General features: G+C 38.7%; 1 protein-coding gene across 1 annotated transcript in view; it reads left to right on the forward strand.

The window, feature by feature from the left end:
- Positions 1-23295, forward strand: part of LDLRAD4 (low density lipoprotein receptor class A domain containing 4) — a 171739-nt gene that overhangs the window by 11353 nt on the left and 137091 nt on the right. Inside the window, exon 2 of the mRNA XM_084215808.1 lies at positions 22005-22145. Coding sequence (XP_084071934.1) covers positions 22005-22145 — 141 coding nt within the window. The remainder of the gene's footprint in view (positions 1-22004; positions 22146-23295) is intronic.

A 23295-nucleotide genomic window follows, 5' to 3' on the forward strand; every position in this document is an offset into this window, starting at 1 on the left:
ATCTCAAAAGAAATACTTTCAGGATAATATCTGCTTCCAATTGCTTAGAGCGAGAATTTGAAGAGACACATGATCTGCCACAGCCATGCTAAAGTTCAGGAAAGCCTCACTCTTCTTAACTCAGGAAGAAGGTGACATCTGTAAACTGAAGATGCTTCCTTTTTTTTTTTTTTTTTCCTGTAGCAATCATAACCTTTGTGCCCAAGCCACTGCTGCTTTATATAAATTGTTGGACAGTTTCTGCATAATAAAAGAAATAGGGACAAGCCCAAACAAGAAAGGCAACAAGTATGGTTCTTGAAGATGTTTATTCAGTGGCTTCTCTGGTGTATGCATGGAGAAAGTGCCACAGCATTGACTTAGTGGGTTTTGTACAGTCTTTCAAGTATGTCCCTGTTTTAAAACCATGGTATTCTACTTTTTGAGATAAACAAGATAATGTTCTCTCAGGCATGACTCCTGCTTGTAGTGATCAGTGTTGCACCAAAGAACATTCAGCTGAGATGGGGACCCTGCTGTGCCAAAACAGTGAAGGACAGCTCTTTTTAAAGCCTCAGCATCTAAAAAAGACAAGATAGAAGCAGAAAGAAAAAGTATTGCTGTCCAGTGTTTGCAGACAGGCAACTGAGACACTGATGCAGTATTGATGTGAAGTGAGTTGGGAGCTTAGCAGACCTGAGGACTAAAGCTACAGCCTCTGAATTGAAAGCCAGTATGAAGGGTGAGGTTGTAACAGAAAGTACTAATGTACCTAATGCACTATTTTCTCATATTTTCTCTATTGTATTTTTGTACTTTTTACCTGCTGCCATGAGGAGAAGAATGTAAGCTGCTAAGATTTCTTGTGGAAACTGCAGGCTTGCTTTATGCCAGCAGTGCTGGGAAGAAGTTCTCTGAAGAAGAATTACTGCTGCCCATAAAATATGTGACACAAACAACCGTTCTCATCTGCAAGTATTAATTCTGTGTTGGGAAGAAGAGGGTGCTGGGACACCAGACTGCTTAAAGTATATGGGGTATTACTAAAAGGCTTAAAAAAACTCTGTCATTGAATTGCCAACTACAGAGTAGGATTATTGGAATTTATGAGAACAAAATTTAGTGAGATGAATACAAATAAAGCTGTCCATATTAGTGTCACTTCTTTTTCAAAGGGCTTTAAATGCAAAATATAATTTCATTAATGTAATGCAGGCTCATTGGTTTGTTGCTTTATACACTTATGGATCAGACTTGATGTGGTATCTTAAGACATAATTTGAAGAGCCTTAGAAAATCCGGGGTTTTATGTGACTTGCTTTTTCTAAAGGACAAAAAGGCAAGCTTTGTGGGGAAATTCTGTTTCATACTACAACTAGTTTCATGCTACAACTAGTGGTCTGTTTGAAAGGCAAACAAACAAGATGCCAAACCCCACAAGTATTCAGGTGTATGAGCTCTTCATCTCCGGGAAATCTCTTAATAAGCATTCAAGATTCTTCAGTTTGCTAAGGGACATCTTCTGCTACATAAACAAAACAGCATTAAAACCAGAAATGGACAAGCAACAAGGAGAAAATTCTCATGCAAGTAAAATCAGCTGTTGCCATATTGGCATTTTGCTTTCAGTTAGTATTGTGATGGTGAACAAAATCCCCCAGTTGTCCCCATTCATGGCACTGTGGTTCAGCCCCCAAGACAGCTTTGTTCTTACCAGAGTAGGTGGTAGCCTCCTGCTAACAGGAGGTTAGAGAGAGTGAAACTGCTTTTTTCCAGCTGTTCAGAGGCAATGGGATGCTGGATATGTTAATGCGAGATAGAAGGCAAGAGGAGTGAGACCTAGGGACAATATCTAAAACTGAACTGGACTTGTGGAGTGCCATCCTGAAAGAAATATGTGCTTGAGCCTGCAACCTGGGTATAGTGCTCTTGGAGAGGCAGAAGAACATCAAAGCCTGACTTGGGATGGTTGCAGAAGGTAAAGCTGAAGATAGAATTAGATGTGCATACAGTGATTAAGATGATTCTTTTAACAGTGATTGCTGTCATTTCAACCACACTAAAGTTCTGCCAACACTGTATCAGAAAAATACTTGTACAGGGAACAAACTTAAAGACTTGTAGAGTGAACAAACTCTGGAAATCTTATCTCTGTAGTGACAGTCTTGAAACAGTTTCAACTGAGAAAGAGCTACATTCATTTTGGCGAAGAGTGTCAGAAGTCTAGTGTGCTCATTCTTAGTTTGTATGTTCTTAAATTTAGAGCCACAGTCTAAAAGTTCGATCAATGTGAGACTGTGTAGACATTACATGATGCCAAGCAATGAGTTCCCAGATATTTATAAATAAACTCTTGGTGCGTTCCCATTTTCCTGTCTCTCGTCTTTGCTATTATCCCACACACTTGCCCCAGGCTTTCTGTACTATTTATAGAGATGGTAGTAGTAATTCCCTTTTCCTGAGTATTATTTTTGAAGAAAGTAGATCAATTATGCAGTATAATGCTGGTTAGGTTACACCTAATAGCTATAGCTGTTAACCTCACATATTCATTTTACTTCTGTGGTAGTAATGAATCGTTAAATTGAGTGCAGCAATAATCCTTGAGAGATAAAAATAGAAATAATTTTGCAAAGGCATTCCAAAGTGAATTCTTTTATTGATTAATATTATGTAATATTGTCAATATCTTCTGACTGTTACGAGGTTTCCGAAGTGCAGCTTATACTGTGAGGGTGACATGTAGAATATCTGCAGACCCTCATGCCTTTATTGTACTCTAATCTTTCAAGACCATTGTTCAGAAACTAGAAATGAAATAAAGAACAGCATAGTTCTTTAATAGTTCTTTAATGTAAATGGTACAAGAGATCCCATTTTAATAAAACTTGAACAGTTGTTAAGAACACTTAGTTTTGCTAAATGCATCTACCAGAAGAGACAAAATTGAATAATATGTCCATTTAGAAAAGAGTATTTCAAGTTTCATAGTGTTATAAAGATTCAGATATATAGGGGGAGATGCATTACTGCTCTGGTCCACTGTGGAAATGTATTCTCTCACCACTGTGCAAATGTTCTAACGTAGTGAAAATATTTTTAGCTGCCACTGATACCGGTGTTGGTTAAGAATGATGAAATAGTGTGAAGTGAGACAATAACCCTTCCCTCCTTACTTTAAGTTTGTTATACAGCTTGGTTGAAATAATACTAATTAATAATACTGCTAATGTTTTTCCTTTTTTCTGTAAAGTTTTATAACAAAAGCAGGCTCCACAAGACATTATTTGGGTTATAACATCACTTAATAGATTTCTGTATTCTGAATAAGTAATAATCAGTTAAGTTTAACTGTCTGAGTTTGTATATTAGAAAGAATTACAGAGAATTCAACCTTGAAACAGCAAATAGTTTTATATTAAAACAAGAAATTAAAAGAATAAAAATTGAAGGAACAAAGACTAAAATAAAGGTGATTGGGAAAGCTATGACAATTGTCATGCTGGAGATAGGATATAACTTTGGTTTTTGGTTCTCAGTAGTAATAACAGTTGCCTTATTTCAGTGTGTTTTCTCTGGGAAAAAAAAAGGTGACTGTTTTTTACTTCCTATGATAGTGTAATTGAAATTTTCAATGGCTACTTTCTCAATGGCTCTGTGTCTTCCCCTGACCGACTGTTGTAGGTGTCATGGCGAGTAGATTGCATCTGATTTAGAGTTTAGATATTGGTATTGGCAGGTGTGTGACTGCATAGTGTGTCAAATGAAATGTTCATTCTTAGATTAATTCTGCTGGACTTTGTTGTTAGATATCTGGAGATTCAGTTTCCCTGTAATGACTTAGGCTGACTTTGGAAGACATTGCAGGTCTGATGATCTCATGGGTATTCTTGTTACTGAGAAGAGCTGTTCCATTTGCTGTGAAATATATCATGTGGAGCTATACATCCCTATATCAGTACTTTCTACAAGGCATAAATTATAGGAGGTGGTAGTTTCTTTTATTAGACAATCTGATTTAGTTGGAGAAAATAGACAATCTGAGTGCACTGCAACTCTTCCTTCAGGTCTTTGAGAAAGATCCTGTATTACAGGTCTGCAAGCTCCAAACATGGTCTGTTTTTTCCAGTTGTATCTGTTGATCAATCAGAAGATAACCTGTCTCTTTATAAAGCTTACCTTGATTAAACGGCCATGTCTACAATAAACCACAGCTTAGTAATTTCAGCATTTGCCATTCAGGACACATATCCTTATTTTCTTTGAAGTGCCTGAATTAAAGCCATTTTGCTTTGTTCTCCCTTCACATTTTCTCACTCCAGGTATAGCTAGAAGGGCTGACTCTTTTACCTAAGCTCAAATCAAGTTGTGCTAAAAACCCGATGAAGCAGTTGAGCCTGTGATTTGCTTTTCAGTTTTTTATGTTGTTCCCATCCCTCAGACTTCACTACAGACCTTATTGGTAGCCAAATTATTTATTTTGTGGCCTGTCCTATGTGATGCAAGCAGTCTATTTAAAGCTTGGTTTCATGTTCCTCAGTCAAATCACCTTGGCTTCAGGGACACACCACACAGCTTTGCGTCCTTGCGAGGGGAATTTTCCTAGACCAGGTTAGTCACTTTCTTCTTTGTAGCATTTGCAGTTTTCTGTCAGTTTGAATGTTCCTCCTACTTTCTGATCCCTGGCTCCTCTCAGAGCTCTGCCTACATTCCACTTGCACATTCCTTTGCCTCAGGAAGATTTTTTGGGACCAGTGGAAGGGCACACAAGGGATTCAATACATGGACCAGGAGTTCCCTGGCAGCTGTCCTTTGCATGCCCTCATTTCTCACCTCTTCTTGGTGATTGTTCCAAAGGAGAAGAGCCTTTGGATAAGACTCACCATCTCATCTCAGGGCTTGTGGTCCAGCTGGTAGCTTGGGAGCCTGACTGTGTGTGTTTTTCCCTCTTCTTCACGGAGAGGGAGCAGCAGTCAAACATGAGGCTCTACTGGAAGCCATCACAGCCCTCCTGTTCCAGCTTACAGCCCGAGAGATTGGCTTCTGCTGGCTTCAGTGGTCTTGCCAAGACCTGACCATGCCATCTATAGCAGTTTCTGTGCATGAGCTATGCTAAGGAGTAAGTGATTGAAAGATCCCTTCTAGCAGGGCATGGATCGGTGGGGGCGTGTGTGTTGAGTTACAACACATTTTGAAGAAGAGCAAAATTTTTATCTTTTTTTAAGACTACTGTTTCTCGTCCTCTAGGAGAGATAATCATGTGTAAGGAGCCTTCCTACAAAATCAGGATTTGTAAGCTTTACTTAGAAGCTTTCTGCCATCAGACTGTCTAAAGGGGCTCTGCTTATACCATCTAACACTTTCCCTTGTGCAGCAGCAAGGTATGCAAGTATTTGTGATTCAAATGTGTGTGAAGTGATGAAAACTTAGCACCAGGAGGAGCAGAAATGGGTTGTGGTTCTTGAAATCCTAGATTCTGGGCTTTGACATCATGTGTTACTCTTTAACTTTTTTTTTTTTTTAAGAGTACGTGGAGACCTTGCATGAGCCATCATGTAAGATGGTTTTGTTGGTGGTGGCTTTTTGCAACTACTTAAGCACATTTGGCATTTAAAATTTTCTCACAGCTGCTCCATAAAACTTCCTTCTAAGAAAGGAAGTTTTAATGCCGAAATATTTTTTTGTTTGTTTCTGTAGTAACTTTTTACTTTTATTATTGAAGCAGTAGCCTGAAACCTTAGAAAATTTTCTGAAATTAAAGCTTTACAGCAAGCATATGGTAGATTTTACATTTTATGAGGAAGGAAGGAGATACCTAAAAAAATCTAGAAATATCAATTATAAGGAAGCTACATCTAAGGTACTAGGTGCAGTTAGGCTGAGGACTTCTAAGAAATTTAAAGTTTACCTTTCTGTGTAATTTTACATCTAATAATTTATTACATTGTCAAATAATATGCTAATATCAATGATAGGCTTTTAACTAATTTTTTAAATGTTTGCTTTTCACACTGATGGAGTGGAGGGAGTTCCTCTATGACATTCGTATATAATGTGCATTATTTCTGCCTTGGCAAAAAACCAGCCATGGCAATTCCACCGATCACAAAATCTTCTGACTTTCATCTTTTCATTATATTTGGCACTGATTTGTGTGTGCATGTGATTCCTTAAAAAAACAGTTGAGAATATTTTAAAGATTGAATTAGTTTTAATTCTGAAGGATCAGTGTCTGTTGGCTGTCTGTGGTAAGAAGGAAAGCAAAACACATACATGAAGCTCACTTTCAGAAGCTAACTGGCATTGCCAGCAAAACTATGACCTTGCCAGTATTGGATTAGACTGAGAACTTGTGTATTATAAGGGTGTTTTCTGCATGGCAGGAGAAAGTAGGGAAATCACTGGATACAAGATGGAGGGGAAGCTGACCCACAAATAGGGCTGTCTCCTTTTGCCTTGCAGTAATGTAGCATGCATCAGGACTTTGCTTACTGCACAAGGTGTTTTCTCCTTCAGTACTAAATCTGCCAGCTCAGTAAATCCCAACATGCTTAATTATCCTGTTCATTTTTCTGGAATAGGAGAACTGGGTGAAGCACCTGAATCTGTCATGAGCTGCAAGTTCTTCTGCACACCTGTGACTGCTACTGCAGAGGAGACTCCTTTCCATTAGCATTGGGCACTCCTTGTTCACTGGAGTTGGGAGTATCAGTAGGGTGTAGAGCTGCATGCAGTCACAGAAAAGCATGGTCCCTGTTTTGAGGTGTAGTCCTATATCCTGTTGAAATTCCTGTTATGATCTTGTAGCTGTCCAGTTGAAATTGGGCTCTTGAGAGAAAAAGGTGAGAAGTTTTATCATGACTGAGTTTGTGACTGAAGACACAGTGTCAAAGGGAAGTGAACTTGAGCCCTTGACCCATTGGTACTAATGGCTGAACTGGCAATAAAATAAAATGGCTGTTCAGGTTTCAGCAGCAGTTAAGACAAGAATCACTGTTCTCTGTTCATCTGTAGTTCTTCTTAAAATTATCCTTCCCTAAGATACTGTGGAATGGAATAATAAACCAAGGCAAGGAATAAAACAAAGGCAAGCTGTAGCTAGATTCAGTTGTCCACTAGCTGTGCTTTTATTTTTATTCCTCTTCAAAACCTTTTTCAGGTTCAGCAGAAATCTGAGCCGTTCTTTCAAACCTTCACACCTTTCTAATGAGTTAGTAATTTAACATTGCAATAATTTTTTATGTTCTGAACTGTCCCAGATCTATCATGAAATGATGGCTATCTCAGACAGGCCCAATTTCATGGCCTCCAGGGTGGAGAGGTGACAGGGTCATGGACATTTGACACAGACTGTGATGCACAGTATTTTAGACAGAGCTCATGGCAGCTTTCCATCCTTAGGATGCCTCATATACCCTGCTGGTATTCATGTCCTTCATAGAGAGATAAAGCATTTTCATGTTTCTGACTACTTCAATTTGAAATATTTAGGGGAGATGTCATCAGGGAAAAAGACATCATTGTATATTGGTGCAAGAAATTTCTAATCATTCTTCCTCATTGAAATCCTGATCTTTGTAGTCTTGTAGTGAAGTTCTGCTTTATTGTTGCCTTCACTGAGAACAGAGATTAGATCCTGGGAAGCAAGAATATGGATTAGTCTTCTAAGAGTATATTGCTCAGGGTTTCTTCTTCAGGTGTTGCATCTGCCTCAGGAAATGAAAGATTCACAAGTAAAGCTCCACTGACCACTGCAGCAGTGGTAGTTATGTACTGATTTAATTGTTCTCTGTAGGCGGCTGAAAAGAGATTCTTGAAACTATGACTGAACAAAACCAAAAGTGGCTTGTCATGCAAGATGGCACATAAAACTGTTTTGGTTCACTTTGTCTTTAGAGATAAATGTTTGGGTTAAATGGAAGTGAGCAAGAGCATAATATCTCATAACTATCTGGGTGGCCCAACTGAAACAGTTTCCATTGAGAAAATCTGCTGATAACAGACATTTATTAATAGTTGATGAGATTTAAAAAAACTAATGGAACTAGAAAATTATTAAAATTATCAATCAATAGAGAGTCTCCTTTACACTGAGACACATGGTAATGCTGTTCAGTTTGCCTCAATACTTTTCTTCTTGCAGTCATCAGGAGCTTTACATTTCTGCATCATTTCACAGCATCAGTAGTGGCATCATCATCATCATTATTATTGTTATTGTTATTACTATTATTTCAGCTCTAGGTATGCTGGGAAGATCCAAGCAGCTTGCCCAGTGTCATAGAGACTGTGGGAAAACTGCAGCTAAGTAAAGAATCGTAACGTTTTTGTTTCAAGATCTTACAAAACCTTCTGTGACTTTACTGAAAGAAAAATTTCTCGAACTATTACTTAAGACAGCATAATAGTTTTGCCACTGGATCTTTTGGTACACAGTGTTATGCATTCCTTTCCTGCTGCTCCATGTTCTTTACAGGACTTGAGTCTTGCATGCTTTGCAAATGTAACAATGCAGTACTCAGGCAGCTCCATTGTGCAGCAGCCAGCAAATCTCTTTTCTCCTGAATATTATATGAAAATAATTGAGGCCAGTCTTCTTGTTTGGCCTGCTGGTTTTGTATGCAGACATCAAGTATTGAAACGGAAGCTGGGAAATTGTAGCACAGTCTGGCAGGACTATTCCATGTGTTTTTGGAATGTGCTTTTGCAACCTGTGTTGCCTAATCACATCATAGGTTATATAATATGTTGTTGATACATGGATTCAAAATCAGTTGATACTGTGTTTAAAATAAAAAATGTGTTCCCTATTGACTCATGGAAATTTCCATCCAAAGCAAGCCAATGCTTTTTTAAGATAGTTCTCCACTGAGATTTTGAACTCTATGTTGTCATTGGGTTTAAGAAGTATGAAATAATTCACAGGCTGAGTCCTTTGTGAAGGAATCCCCAGGTCAATACATCTTAGGCCAGATTTTGCTTCAAACCTTGGCCTACAATGCCTATGCTTTGTTTGCTGTTAGATATATTCATGTGAAAGTACATGTCTCTTTATGTAATGGTACATGAATCAAAGGTGAACTTTGTAAGGAAAGAATATGGAAAGATTGGATTTTTTTGTTCTTTGATTTTATTTCTTTGCAGTGTACTTGCCTATATGTTGTAAAAAAGAAAAATAATTTATAAGAAGTCACACTGATAAGATTCTTTTCAAAATCAGGTTATTCTTTCCTTGTTTTGCTGTCGATATGTGGCTTGAGAGAGAAAAAATATTTAGAAGACACTTGGAGAAATCTTTATGCAGAAGGCAAGATGTAGGCTGCTGATTGCTAGGCATGTGATATAAATAAGCTTTAAGTGAAATAAATATGTGAAGCCCCATTAAAGTTGAAGATATTATCTAGAGAGTTTTAAAGTGATTTAAGGAGTAGTCCTCTCTCATCTCTAGGTACTTGTAATATGAGAGAATGAAATACTTAATGTTCTAAAAAAATAAGAAGGGGCAAAACATTCCTCTCTCTTTTTTTAATCTTCCTTTTCCACGTTCCTATATCTCTCTATATATATTCACAGTACCTTTCCACAATCTTAACATATGTAGGTCACCTTTAGTGTCAAAGAAAATGGTGAGCAAGTTATTTAAAATACATGTTTAGGGGTGGAATTCAGTGAAGCAAGTTCTCATTAAAATACATGTGATTAGCCCCCAAAATGTCAAAATGGGTCAGAGCTACCAAACATCAGAACACTATTGGAAAGATGCCTAGCCTTCCATACCCACTGCCCATTTCTTTGATGCTTAATATGTGAATTCCTTCCATCACTGAGGTCATCAAATAGAATTAATTTTTACCCAATTTTTTGTCTGATGGAATTATGCTTCTAAAAAGCTGTAATCTGGTGATTTTCTGAAGGATCCTAATGTTCTATTTGGAAATCTGAAATAGAGTGAATTCTTTTCTTCAGCTATTCCTTTGTGAGTGTCTCTCAAATACCTGCCATTTAGGATGTTTGCCCTAACTTAGTTAATTAAGATTTTCAAAGAACAGCATCCTACAGCTGTATTCCCAAAAATTGCCATGGAAATCAAAGATTGCATTGTGAGGAATAATATTGAGAGCAGTGTTCCTCAAAGCAAACTGAGTCCATCTCAGCTAACAGCAGCTCTGCCAAAATTTTGCCTTTCAAGAAGAGTAATCAGATACTCTGCTGTGTGACATCATGTGAATGTTAGTGTTTTACTCACAAGAGAATGTAACTTTTCTTTTATTAATGGCCTGCTTAGTATGTGCTTGCAGAATAAGATTTTCATTCCATATTTTAAGCTTTGACAAAAATAACACTGGGTGTGTAAGGTCATATTTAGAACTCTAGAAAACATGTTTAAACCCAAACCATATTCTTCTCTCCAGTGTTCTGCCATGTCAGCTATGAGTTTAACAACAGCAATATGTTCTGAAGACTCTAAGTTATTACTGTTATATGTGCATATCTGTTACAAACATGCTCATCTTTTTAAAATGGTTAATCCCATTTTGAAGGCGTTGATGACTGCATGCCATATACCAATAAGTATTAAAGTGTTTGTTTGCTATTTAAAATAGGTGAACTTCACAAAATCCCCTTACGCATAGGTCATTTAAGGAAATTTTTATTACCTTTTTTATAATGCTAATCCATTATGAAGGGGACTTCCTACCCTTTTAAATGACCTTTTATCAGGGTGTGTTCTCCTGCCATCATTGCTTCTGTCTTTTAGGCAGAAGAGCACATTTAAATATTTTACTGTCAACTCTAAGACAGTTACTTCATGGAGTATAAAAAAATGTATTTCGCTATTATATCCCCACTGTTGTTAGTTGCAACTTTTCTAGGTAGTTCCTAATCCACTGTAACACAAAATACAAAGGGTTTGTTTAAGCTTTTGCTGAAGTACCTTAGGTGAATGTTTTTTGTTTAATATTGTATAGAGCAGATGATATTTGCACGCTGGAAGCCACATCTCAGCTCAGACCTTAAAAACAACAGATTAGATGCACAAACGTTAGAATGTGCTAATATGTTCACAGTGTTCATTTAATTGTGGCCTTTGTTATGTGTCAGTAAGTATCTGAGAACTGGACTAGGAAAAAATCAGGGACCCCTATATTACACTGCTGTAGAATTTCACTCACCTTTGAATTTGATTTCCAAAGATTCGTGTGCTAGATTGTTTTTTACCTAGTACTGGTTGCTGTTGGACTTCTTCTTTCTTTCTTGAAGATCACTCTTTTAATATTAATTTATCTGAAAGCAGTGCCTGCAGATTATGAAATATTCTTGATCTGCATCCTGGATTTTAGACTGGGCTCTTCTCTGGAGAAGTATTTTTTGTATGTTAGTGGAACATTCAATAGTAAGACATGTTCTGTTTTAAAGAAATACCTCCTAGTGCCAAGGAAAATGAATCCATTTAGACTGTGTTTCTTAGTGTCTCAATAAATTTTTAAGCATAAGGACCCTAAATTAGAGGGTTATTAGGAAGCTCTAACAAATACTTTGTTCCTTTGTTGTTGCTAGAAACTGAGCAGTGTGGTATTAACTGGATTTTTGCTTTACTATGAGCTTCTTATTTGAAGTATTCTGAGGAGGGAACAGTGCTGTGAAACTGACCTCAGTTCAATTATCTTGACTTATAAAAACACAGAAAATTATCACCATCTTTGAACAGATTATTAATAATGAGCTGGTACAATATTACAAACTACCTTGCCTGGAGTTAAAACACAATGAGTCGCTATTGAGTTTTCAGTGCTCCGGCTGTTTATTCTCTTTAATGGCTGGGAGGTTCTCTGTGTTCAGCACATCATTTGTACAATTTTTAACATGCTTTAACTTGTCATCGATACGCTGATAGCTCGCGCTGTAACTGGAGAGTTATCCCGGGCCCCTCTCTTGTCCCCACCCAAAAAATTCTGTGGGGCTTCTGACAGATATACAGTGGCAGGTTTAAATTAGATGTCTGAAGTGGTTATTGCTATTGGCTGCCTACACTGCCTCTCTGACAGATGTTGCTGTCTCAAGGCTGGCATGACTGATCTGCATGTCAACCGCAGTAGTTTCCAGTCCAGCGTATTAAGATAAACCACAGACAGAAATCATGTCCAGAACAGCCGTAGGCGTGAGGTGATGTGTCAGGGTTTTGGAGTGTGGTTTGTAGATCAAGTCCTACTTGGATCTCAGATGCAAAGCACATTTTGTCAGAAAAGCCAGCCTCAACCATCAGTGGTACCCCCCGCCCAGGTCACAGCTGGATGTGTGCCTGCCAGGTGGGCACGGGTCAGGTGCGTTGGTTCAGTGCATACCAGGTGGCCACTAGACTGAGCTCCTTTTGCAAAACTGTGTTTAGGAAGGGACAAGCATGGTCAGCTTCTCAAAGCCAGCTCGGTCAAGAGCGTTCCAGGCTGTGTGGCTTCACCCAAGCCAGATGTGTAGATGGGAAGACAAGCTCTTACCACACTCAGGCACCATCAATCCTCCCTGGCTGCCCCACTCTAGTATTTTCCCCCTCACCATGCCAACACTGAGCTTGGGTCAGGTGGTCCCCCTGACTCAAGCATACCTGTCAGAAACCTCCTCAGTTTCTCTGTCTCTTTCCGGAGGAGCACGTGGGTGTGAACTGCAGGAGGAGCTGGGGGAAGGCTGTGCCCTGTCCCCCCAGCTGTCACTGGTCACCTGTGCCAGCCAGAAGCACTCAGTTATGGGGACACGGTGCTCCAGCTTGGTTTTGTTTTTGTTGGTTATCACACGCAGTGTAGTCGTGGCTCAAGCTTGTGAACTAGAGCCTCTGTTTGTATTCAAGTTTTGCATTGTGTTAGGCTTGGGCCTACTTATTAGGTACTTTTTCACTTAAACACTCAGTGCACCTGCAAAGTTGAGTACAGGTCAGGGAAGGGAAGGGAAGTAGTCTGCTTTGATTTTCTCTGCTATAAAGTTACCCAAGACAGTGCATGGTGCAAGGAGAGACTCAGCACCATCCAGCATCATGTTAATAGTATGTTAAAGTTCATGGCCTGAAATGCTCTGTCCTAAACACACTGTCCATTTTTAAATGATACTGTTGCAGCAACAGAAAGATCTAAGTGGAGGAGATTTCTTTGTGATGCCTATATCAGTGTTTTCTGCTCAGCATGCTTTGTAAGCGCTTTGGCTATGGAAATAGTTAAATAATCTCGATTAAATACCTGCTAGGTGGTCAAATATGTTGCTGATGCTGAAATAAAATATCATAATTGTAGTTTGAAATAATCTTTATTAAAACGATGCTGCACAGATTGCTAAATGAGGCATTCTCGAAGCATAAAATACTGTCCCTCTGTTTACATTTTTTCTTTGTGTCTGTCTGTCTCGTGCAGTTGATGTTGGGAGCACTTGGGGACAGAAGAGGATCAGGATCACCTGGTGGTTGTAGTAATGGCTGAACTTGGCTGTACCTGGAATTGAAGTGGAAATCTTGTGGGGAAGTGAGGGGAAGCAGAGCTCACCTCCCTTCCCCACTGCAGCGCATCTGCCTCTTCCCCTGCTGTCCCAGTATGGCTTGGGTTGTTGCTCTGCCAGTGGTACTGCTGAAGCCTCACAGTGTCTGCACCTTGGAGTTATTTGGGAGTGCTGCCAGGGACTCCCCTGATGCAGACAATAAGAAGATAACTGGTTTTTTGTTTTTTTTTTTTTTGGTTTTTTTAAACAGTTTTTATTTCTGTAAAAGCAGAGAGAATTTCTTGGGGCATAGGAGAGGCACTTCTATAGGCTAGGGGTATTCTTCCAGCTCAGCATCACAGACCTGCTGCATCTAGTGAACATGGGAGGGATTCTCCAAGGTATTTGTTGTGGAAAATATTAGGCAAACCAAATGAATACCAGCTCCACTATAAGGAAGTGCATATATGTGGGAGTCTGTATACATTTGCACTAGGGTACATACCTGAGAGGAAGTGTTCATGGCAATTGGTAAAAAGAAAGAATTAGAGACAGATAGAAAGGAATTATTTTGTTTATTTTCTTTAAAAGGCTTAGCCAAAAAACTGCAGACTTCTGGGAAAACAACTAAGGTGAATAGAATGTGTGACTCATTTTTTAGATAGACATGAATAAGGAGGGAAGAGTTTAGTAAGAATTGATACAAGACAGCACTAGTTTGTAAAAAACTTTGTCCACGCTGTATGGTGCAAACCACTGAGAGCAATCCATTTGCCTGTAATCTAGGTATTATTTTGTTAATATATTTACGTGAACCCTGAGGCACAGTGAACTGAGTTAGACACTTCTTAGATAATTGGACTTTAGTTAAAATTGCTTTTAAAGTACAAAATCTGACAGTGACAAGGTATTTACTGCAGGAACACGCAAATCTTTGCAGGTGTGGATCGGAGAACATGTTCCAGATGATAACAGACTTCTCATTACTCACATTAGTGTGCATTGCACAATTCAAATGCCACTGAGAAATGAAAGAAGAATGCTCTTGTCCATTGAAATCTGGAACTCCTGTTACAGTGGAAACTCCATAACTGTCCTGTATCTTGACACACAGTAAATACATTAATTTCTCTTATATTTTCTGCACATTGTGCTCAGGAAGACGTATGAAAAAAAAAGGTACTGTCGTCAGTATTAGGTTGATATCTGAACAGCCACCTGAAACCCAGTATACTCTTGCCTGCATTATGCATTGCTTTTAGGAAAAGTCCAGTTCTTGAGTCTCTTCTCAGACCCTTCCTTGATTCAGTATCATTACACCATTTCAGATCAGAATGGTATTTGTTCTTCAGTACCTCCTAGGAGAGCTAACTTAAAACAGCTCCTGCCCTACAGGGGTCACAGTCTAAATGTGACCTAATTTAACAACAAAATACATAAGGACAACACTTTTCCCCACCAATCAAACCATATTCCCCAACCCCAGATAATCATTGGATGTTGTAGTAACTGTTGTGTGTCTTCATCTGGGCCTGGTTTTAGTCAAAACTCCACAAGGCATCTGTGAAGGGACATGGTTTAGTCTTTCTATGGATTAGTATTTCTGTGGATTCAAAGTTTATGAAGTTGCCTGATAAAATGGTCCTGTCTTGAGCTGTTTGTTAAGCAAACAATATTCCAAAGGAAAAACAACAAGCTGCTACAGTAATGTGATTTTTTATTTTATATTCCTCTACATATGCAGTACTCTACAAACCTGGTAAGTGGCACTGCTTGTGATTATTAAAGATTTCTTAAGATGAACACCAACTAAGATAATTTTAAAATATTTACCATAATTCAAGAATTCTTTGAATTATGATTAAGGAGGATGAGATGTTAAGAAAATCTCATTTCCATATACCCTTCTTACCTGCACTTGCCCATGATAATGACATTTTGCTTGACAAAAATTATAAGGTACATACTTAATGTATCTTTAATCTTCTTCTCATGTAATTTCTCAACTGAAAATGAGAGTGTCATTAGTTGAGTCACCAATGCTCCTTCCCCCCTTCCCCACACTTGACTTGGAAAACTTTGCTGGTGCGTATAGAGAAGTACAGGCAGCTCCTGTGGGGTGTGTCAGGGCAGACACAAGGCCTTCCCATGGCTTCTGGAAACCCATCCCTCCTCACAGGTCATTTCTTCCCAGCCGCTGCCGTGGTGCCGTGTGCTCTGTCTGTGGGCTCTGACCCAGGCGGAGCCCCGGGGCAGTGTCAGCCGTGACTGCTGGAGTTGGTGGCGCTGGCCCCAGTCCCTGTGCCGGGCAGCGCCAGGCACACGCTGCTGCTGCAAGGATGTTTCTGCAGAGGGTGTGGCTGGAGAGGGTGTCAGGGGGCTTTAGTGGGGATGTAAAGGATCTTCACATTTCAGTTCTCTGTGGGCATAAGCAGGCAGAGCACTGACAGTCCTGGAAAAGCAAGTGGGTAGAAGGGCAGAAAATGGAACTCCATATTTATACTGCCTTGGTGTTTTATGGGAAGGTAAATGATAAATAGAACAAATCATTTATGAAGGTGGCAATAGAAGAGCCTTTCCTTTATTGGCTTTTCTGTATGTTGGCAGAACTGGCAATTGTGTGAGCTTTACAGTCTTTGAGATCACCTTGGAGAGGCTTTGTCCATTAGTGATGAGTGCTGTGATAGGAACTGTTGTCTCATTCCTGAGGGGACATGCTCAGGGCTGCTGCTGGTCCCCAAGGTGAAGCTGTGGAGAATTGCTGTGTGGGCAGGATGGTGGCACAGTGACAGTGAGTCTCCTGAATTTACTTTCCAGGGTTGATAAAAATTCTTTTATTAACGCCCCCATGGCCCCCAGGATGACATTTTTCATTTTATTTTTCACACCATAGACAGGTATATACTGTGAAGAAAGATCACAGGCAAAAACTAACCTCACTCACTAATCTCAAAATAAAGGAGCTCTTTGGTTACCCCCACGATGTCTGGGGTAATTTTATTCAGGCTATTAATTAAGGTGAGCTTTGTGAAAAGTCCTAATGCCCTGAACTGGTGAACTGAGCAGTGGATTTCGCTACCTGTGTGCAAGAATATTGTGCTTGCTTCCTTTAGCTGCTGACATAAATAGTAACTCGTTAAAGGGCATAGCTCCAGGCTTTGCCTTAAGAAGTAGATGAAAAGATAATTGCTGGATAAGCAAGCGAGCATGGGGGACTGTAAGAGTAAATGAGACTGGTTGTGAAGCAGTAACAATCTTCTTTCAATCAGCCTGGTTTTAAGGCTGTAATCTCCCCTGGGCAGAGAAGGTCTCTGTCTCCACGCTGCGTGGCTCTGGGAGCAGCCTCGCTCCTTGGTGCTGCGTGAGCCCGTGGGTGCTGAGGACCGGCTGTGGCTGTGGCTGACAGCTCTGCTCCTTACCCTGCATAAGCTGATCCGCTTTCATTTCTCTCGGTGTTCTGCTTGGCATTCTTTTTGTGAAGTGCTTTTTTGTTTTGTAGAGACCTATTTATCCCTCCCTTCCCTGCACCAGTGGAGGTTTATTAGATTGCGTGGCAGCCTGCCATCTTCCTTATTAACCAAGCTTTTTCCCAAATAAACATGCTCCTTGTGTGCATGTCTCCTATTTATGATTTACTTCCCATTATAAAGCTACAACCTACAATATTAAAAATAATACACAGACAGATGTTTATGAGAGGCTGAACAGGGTTTTATTGTACTGACTCTGGTATTTGTGGTTTATATTTCTTTAATCTCTAGTGAAGTGTGGTTCCTCCCACCCTCCCCAATTTACTGCTTCTGCCTCTTATTAGCCTTATAATAGGTGATGGTGCCCTTTAAACACATTTTCTTTCAGGCTCTTACAAGCTTCAGTATAAGCAGGAGTATGAGGAAGTATGGTGATGTACTTAAAATGGTGTCTTTACGTAAGAAATGAGAAGTTAGGCCTTTATTCTGGAGATCTAGGTCTGCCCATGTGGAGGCAAAGAGATCCCTACCTACCATTTACATGACTTCAGTAGGGTATTTGATCACCCTCTGCTGGCTGAGCTGCCCGGGCAGCTGCCAGTCTGCTTGCTGGATTTTGGGAGAGTGCCTTTCCGCTCCAGTGGAGTCCCAGCCATCACTTGGGATTTCACTTTGCGCCTCTGAACCGCGTTACTCCAGTTTGGTCACAACAGTTTGGAGTCACTGGCTGTAGAGAGAGTTTTTTATTTTTTATTCGAACGGATGGAAGAGAATTCTGCCCGTGGCTGAGATAATCATCTCAGACCCGTTAAATAAGCAGCTGTGACATGCATCATAACAGTGGCCTAAACCACCATATTTTTTCAATATGACACTTCGTTGCTTTTTTTTCCTTGGCCCGTGGTTGGGCTTATATTAGAAAAACAAACAGCACTTAGCTATAATTAAAAATGCCCTACGGTAAGTGGGATGACAAAACAATGGGAATGCTGTTCATATGGATGAAGTCAAGTGTAAATGAAGTCTAAAAGAATTAAGTTGAATGCAAGGATAAAATTATCTTGTTGGCTAGGCACAGAAAGCATAAAATAAGCCTACCTAATACATCAGATCTTGCATTTCACAGTAAAAAATCTGATCAGGGTAGTTTTTTTGTATCATGAGGTAAATCCATCTTTTGCTGTAGCAACAGAAACATAACCTTCAATTAACTATTTGAAACTATTTGAAATGCAGTCGTATATTGGTAATTGTAGAGAGTTTTGTGCATTCAAGCATTTACCTTGAACATGTGTGCAATATACTTATTTATACTACTTGCATTCAGTTTCTAAAAATAGGAAATGTTCATAATGGTATTCTTTGAATTCCTTTTTTTTCAAGATTGTCAAGTTCTACCTGGAAGTACGTTTATTAAAATTTTATATTGAAGAACCACTGTATCATACAGGGTTTTTTTAAAAGTATGCTCCAGACATAATTATGAACATAGTAAGACATAATTATAAGAAGGGTTGATATTTTTCAACCTCCAGTAGCTGTCGTCTTGCTTCAGGTTTAGCTGTAGTCAGAGCCTTGCTGACCAACCGGGTGATGTTTCACTAATTGCCACTTGAAAATGAAAAGGGAAACTGTCTAGCTTTGAAACATTATTCATGAAAGAAGGATCATGCTGGCATGTTGTCAGAACAGGATCTTTCCCCCCTGTCTTGTCTAGACAGGCCAAGTACAAGACTTTGTACTGAAAAGGGCTCTCTGGTGTGTCATTAGGCACAATGGTTTAGTCTGGACTGGTCTGGATTCCCTGGTCAGAGCATTTTGAGGTCACTTCTTGTATTTTGGTACAGACCTGTGCAGGTTTATTTCAGTTTGAAAATACTCTAATATTTGCTTTCTACTACCTCCCTCCACCTTTGATCCATTTTGCTTTACAAGGAAGGGTTCTTCTCTGGTTTTAGTAAAAGTACTGTTTAAATGCATTCCCTAAGCAAACTAATTTAAGTTACTGAATTTTTGTTCACAAGTTGCAAATACCAAATGCTAAGTATATTCTATGGCCAGAAGTATCTGTACTTTCATTGAATAATCTATTTAATTAATTTATCCTATTCCTGCAATGCATTTTTTCTTTGAATATTTCTTTCAGACTTCAACAGAATGTGATTATGCAGACTAAGTTTTGCAAATTTGTGTCCTCCATTAGATATTACATTTTGTTAGATTTAGGTGCTCCTTTTGCACATGTGTGAGTGAGAAAAAGAGGAAGCCCCATGTATATGCAAGCCCTGCTCAGCACTAACCAAAACATCGTTGTGACCTCAACACTTTCCTACAACACTGTCCAACACTGATTATTTGGATCACAAATCCAAATAGCCACTACAGAGTCTGCTGCGAAGAAAGTTGACTCCATCCCATCCAGGGCCAGTAGAGGATGACTGCTTCTTTGGCAAATAGATTTGGTGGGAGATCAGAAGGCAACATGATTTTTTGATAGCACCACCCCCTTTTCAAATCTACACAGAATTCCCGTGGTATTGTGAGCAATCTTCCAGTCAATGTGGGCACATCAAAAAGGGGACAAGAAGCCTCATGACTCTTTTTTTTTTAAATACACCTTCATAATGGCTATTTTCACATGTGTGAGGGAATGAGGAAGTAATCTTAATATTTTAGAAGAAAAGTTGTTTGAGTCTGCTTTTTGATTCTAAATTTCAGTGTGGTCTGTTATCTATGACAACCTCCCCCCCACTTCACCTTAAATCACAAATCTTTTCTTCTGGTTAGTCCTCTTATGATAATGTTAGTTAAACCCCAGAACTTTTAAGACTTTATTATAGCTCTGAAAAACGTAATGCTTCGTCTAGTCTTTTGTGTGAAAACTGTATAATCTGGTGGCAAACAGACACCTTGAGCTCTTAGCTTTAACTGCTTCTGACTTGACATCTTGCTTGAGCATTTTATATCAGCCATGGGGGAACATTGAAAGCATTACATTAGGACTCAACACAAAGGCACAGGAAAGCAGTAAAAGCTGGCCAAAGTAGCATGACACATATTCTAACTGCAATATGGTGATTGATTCTTTCTAATAGAAGCATTATGTTCTTTACCACTCTAACTTAACCCTGTGTGATATTCTCCCTTTAAGATACCTGGGAAGTTTGAATCCTTTCAAGGTGACTTTTCTAACCTTCCAAGACAGCTTTGTTAATTTCTTGTTCCAGTTTCTTCATGAAATTGCAGAAATGAGTCCTAAAGCATTGTAATTATCAGATTGCTAATATTGAGCCTGGTTTTTTAAGTCTCCTTTCCAGAAGTAATTGGTAATGACCTTTTCAGTTCCATGGGTAACTTCATTTGGTTATTATTTTTTTTATAGTCTATACTCAAAAGGAATCTAAGCCCTTCGGTGCCTGTCCAGTTCTTTGTTGTTGCAGAGAAGAACAGAGTAACAAACAGAAGAAAATAATTTGTTTGTACAGTATTTTATTAATAGGTCAGGGACTGCAGGATTGTACTGAAAAAAAGCTTAAATTTGAGGACCACATTTATGCAAATACTTCTTTTATAAGTGCACTTCCACCAAGCAAAATAGATCAGTTTTATCCCTTGCAGGAAATGCTTGTTTTCCTTGCCTTTCATACTTTCTATTTATATTCCTAAGTAACATTTTATATGTTACACATATTTATGTACACAATTTTTTATTGCAGCAGGTTCTTGCTGGTGTGTATACCAAAATATCATTAATACTCTTGAAAAGTATTCAGGGTGAAGTCTGCAAATTGCTTTTATCTATAAAGCAAATGAAAAATGAAAATTAATTAACTTCCTTTCTCAATTTCTTTTTCCTCTCCTTTGCTTGCATTAAGCAACAGACACATGTGAGTAAGTGTCACACCTCGGTAACTGATTTAGGGACTTTTAGAATTGGAGGTCCTGTTGTCTCAGTTCAGACTAAATTAAGATTAAAGCAAAGTCTTTTGCTGATACTGTTGAAGATGAGCAAATTCTACCTCTTTGCTGGGAGGGACCAGAAATCATCTCTCTGAAGCAGAATCAGTCAACCCATACTGTAGTCTTAGGGAAGTCTAAGATTCCAGGAATGGCACTCCTTTAATAAACTACTTGTGAGAGTTTCTAATTCTGTCTGCTTTGCCTCTGCTTGTGAATGTCAATCCCCAAAATTTCTCAAGATACTAGCAGTGTAATCATTAAATTTTAGTTTGTCTTGATATATTGTGTTCTCTGTTCTGTGTAAGTATTTTACTTTGGAGCAATCCTAGTGAGAAACTTTTCATAACTGTGTGTATATTTTTGTGAACATTTCCTAATTACATCTCCAGAACTTGCTATAAAGTATACTTGGTCTCATAGGAATTGTTCTCATGACAGAATCATATGTAGGGGAAACTGTTCTCCTTTTCTTTTTGTAAAAACAAAGTGTAAAAGCTACACCATGCCTGCATTTAGCATTCAGACATCTTATAGGCATTTTAGAAGTTTACTAACTTTTAAAGAACACTAGCATGTGGGATTTTAATGTGCAGACACCGAGTGCTTCACTGTAATTAGGTGGGAGACTGGCAAATTGGCTTTGGGAAGGTAGTTAAGGAATAATTGTCTGTGTCTGAACAGGATTGTTCATGGTTACAAACTATACTGTTGCCTTACAGCTGATGCAAGATTTTTTTTTTAATGTGGGACAATTATTGTTTTTATTAATAGTGCTGTCTTGCCCCAGATATGCAAGGTGCCACACAAACATATATGAGAACGTGGTCTTTGTCCAAAGTGAACTATAATCAACATGAACTGTAAAAAATATTGCTTATTATTAAAAATGGTCAATTTTCCCAAGTGACAAATCTGGTTTACTAGTGGTTGGATTCTGGTTGGATCAGGAATGTGTCACATATATATTTATACATGCAAAGCTGTAAGGACAAAATTGTTTCTGTTGATGTTGAAATGCCAAAGACTCACCCACCATTATAGCATCTACTTGAAAAAGATTGTCATTTTAGCACTGAAGAAGGGTGGGCATCGATTTTCTCACAATTTTTTTTGTTGTTTTTTTTTTGTTTTGCCTTTCAGAGTGCAAATTCACCTGCGCCAGTGGTAAATGCTTGTATCTTGGTTCACTGATTTGTAACCAACAGAATGACTGTGGGGATAACAGTGATGAAGAGAACTGCCTGCTTGTAACAGAGCATCCACCTCCAGGCATCTTTAGCTGTGAGTATTGGCTCCTTGTGTGCATCCATGTATGTCAAATATGTCTGGTTGCCTCAGAAATCAATCTTTTTGGAATCTTGATCTGCAGTATGATATCAAAGGAGTATGAGACAGAGAAAATAAATAATATTTTTCTCTGAACTAGCAGGGATTTGTGATGCACTTTCCCCAGGATTCTAAACACGTAAATTTTTAGTTATTCCAAGGAAGTTTGTGCTACGGACATTGTGGTTATAATCATATGGATCATATGTGGCCTCTGAAAAAGCATAATTAAAGATCTGTTTTCCAAGATTCTACAAAATATTCTATGCTCTGTCTGTGTAAAAGTCTTTATGTGCTGTTAAGACTATCAAGAAAATTATAATTTTCTAGAGTTCGTAATTCCTATTAGTTTTATTGGTGCTGAGATCAGCATCATTTGGTAGGTTACTGACCTTTGTAGGTATATATTTAAAATATCTTTAGTTGCTATTCTTCAGAGCATAAATATTGCACACAGAGTTCCAGAGTTTATCACAGGAATTGCTTTCTTAGTGCTTTGCCCTCAGTCATGTACACTGAAATCAAACTTTGCTTATGCTTTTGTTTCTTGTGCAATAATTTGTTTTCAAACCACAATTCAGCTTTCTTGATGGGTGATAAATTTTCCAAGAAGGTTTCTTATACACAGGTACAACAGACGTATGTTAATGTTACTTCTGCTTTCCAGACAGTTTTGTTCTGCCCATACTGACATTCCTCAGTATTCTATTTCACTTCTGGTTGTGACTATATCTTAGGAATATCTGTTTTGTTATGTTGTTATTAGTAATAGCAATTATGAGCAGCATGTATCTGTAACTTTTGTAATTAATGCATGGGTCTATAAGCAGAACAGAAGATGGAGACAGGTGTTGGATATCTGTCCTCCTGTACCCTCTAATCTCCAAGTGGACGTGTTCCTAAATGCTCTCCTTTAAATTGTTTAAATCTTATACTTCCTGTTACTTTGGTACCTCTGCAGTGATTTCAGTGGCTTTGGAATAATAATGACCTATGTATTCTTTTAGGCTATTTCATTTTATTTTTGTTTTGTTTGGTTTTGAGTGGAACATTCTCCCAAGTCCCAGACAAGACATAGGCTTTGGTGATGTGTCCAAATCAAAAT

Source organism: Fringilla coelebs, assembly GCF_963513975.1.
Source record: "Fringilla coelebs genome assembly, chromosome: 1".
NCBI classification, from domain to species: domain Eukaryota; kingdom Metazoa; phylum Chordata; class Aves; order Passeriformes; family Fringillidae; genus Fringilla; species Fringilla coelebs.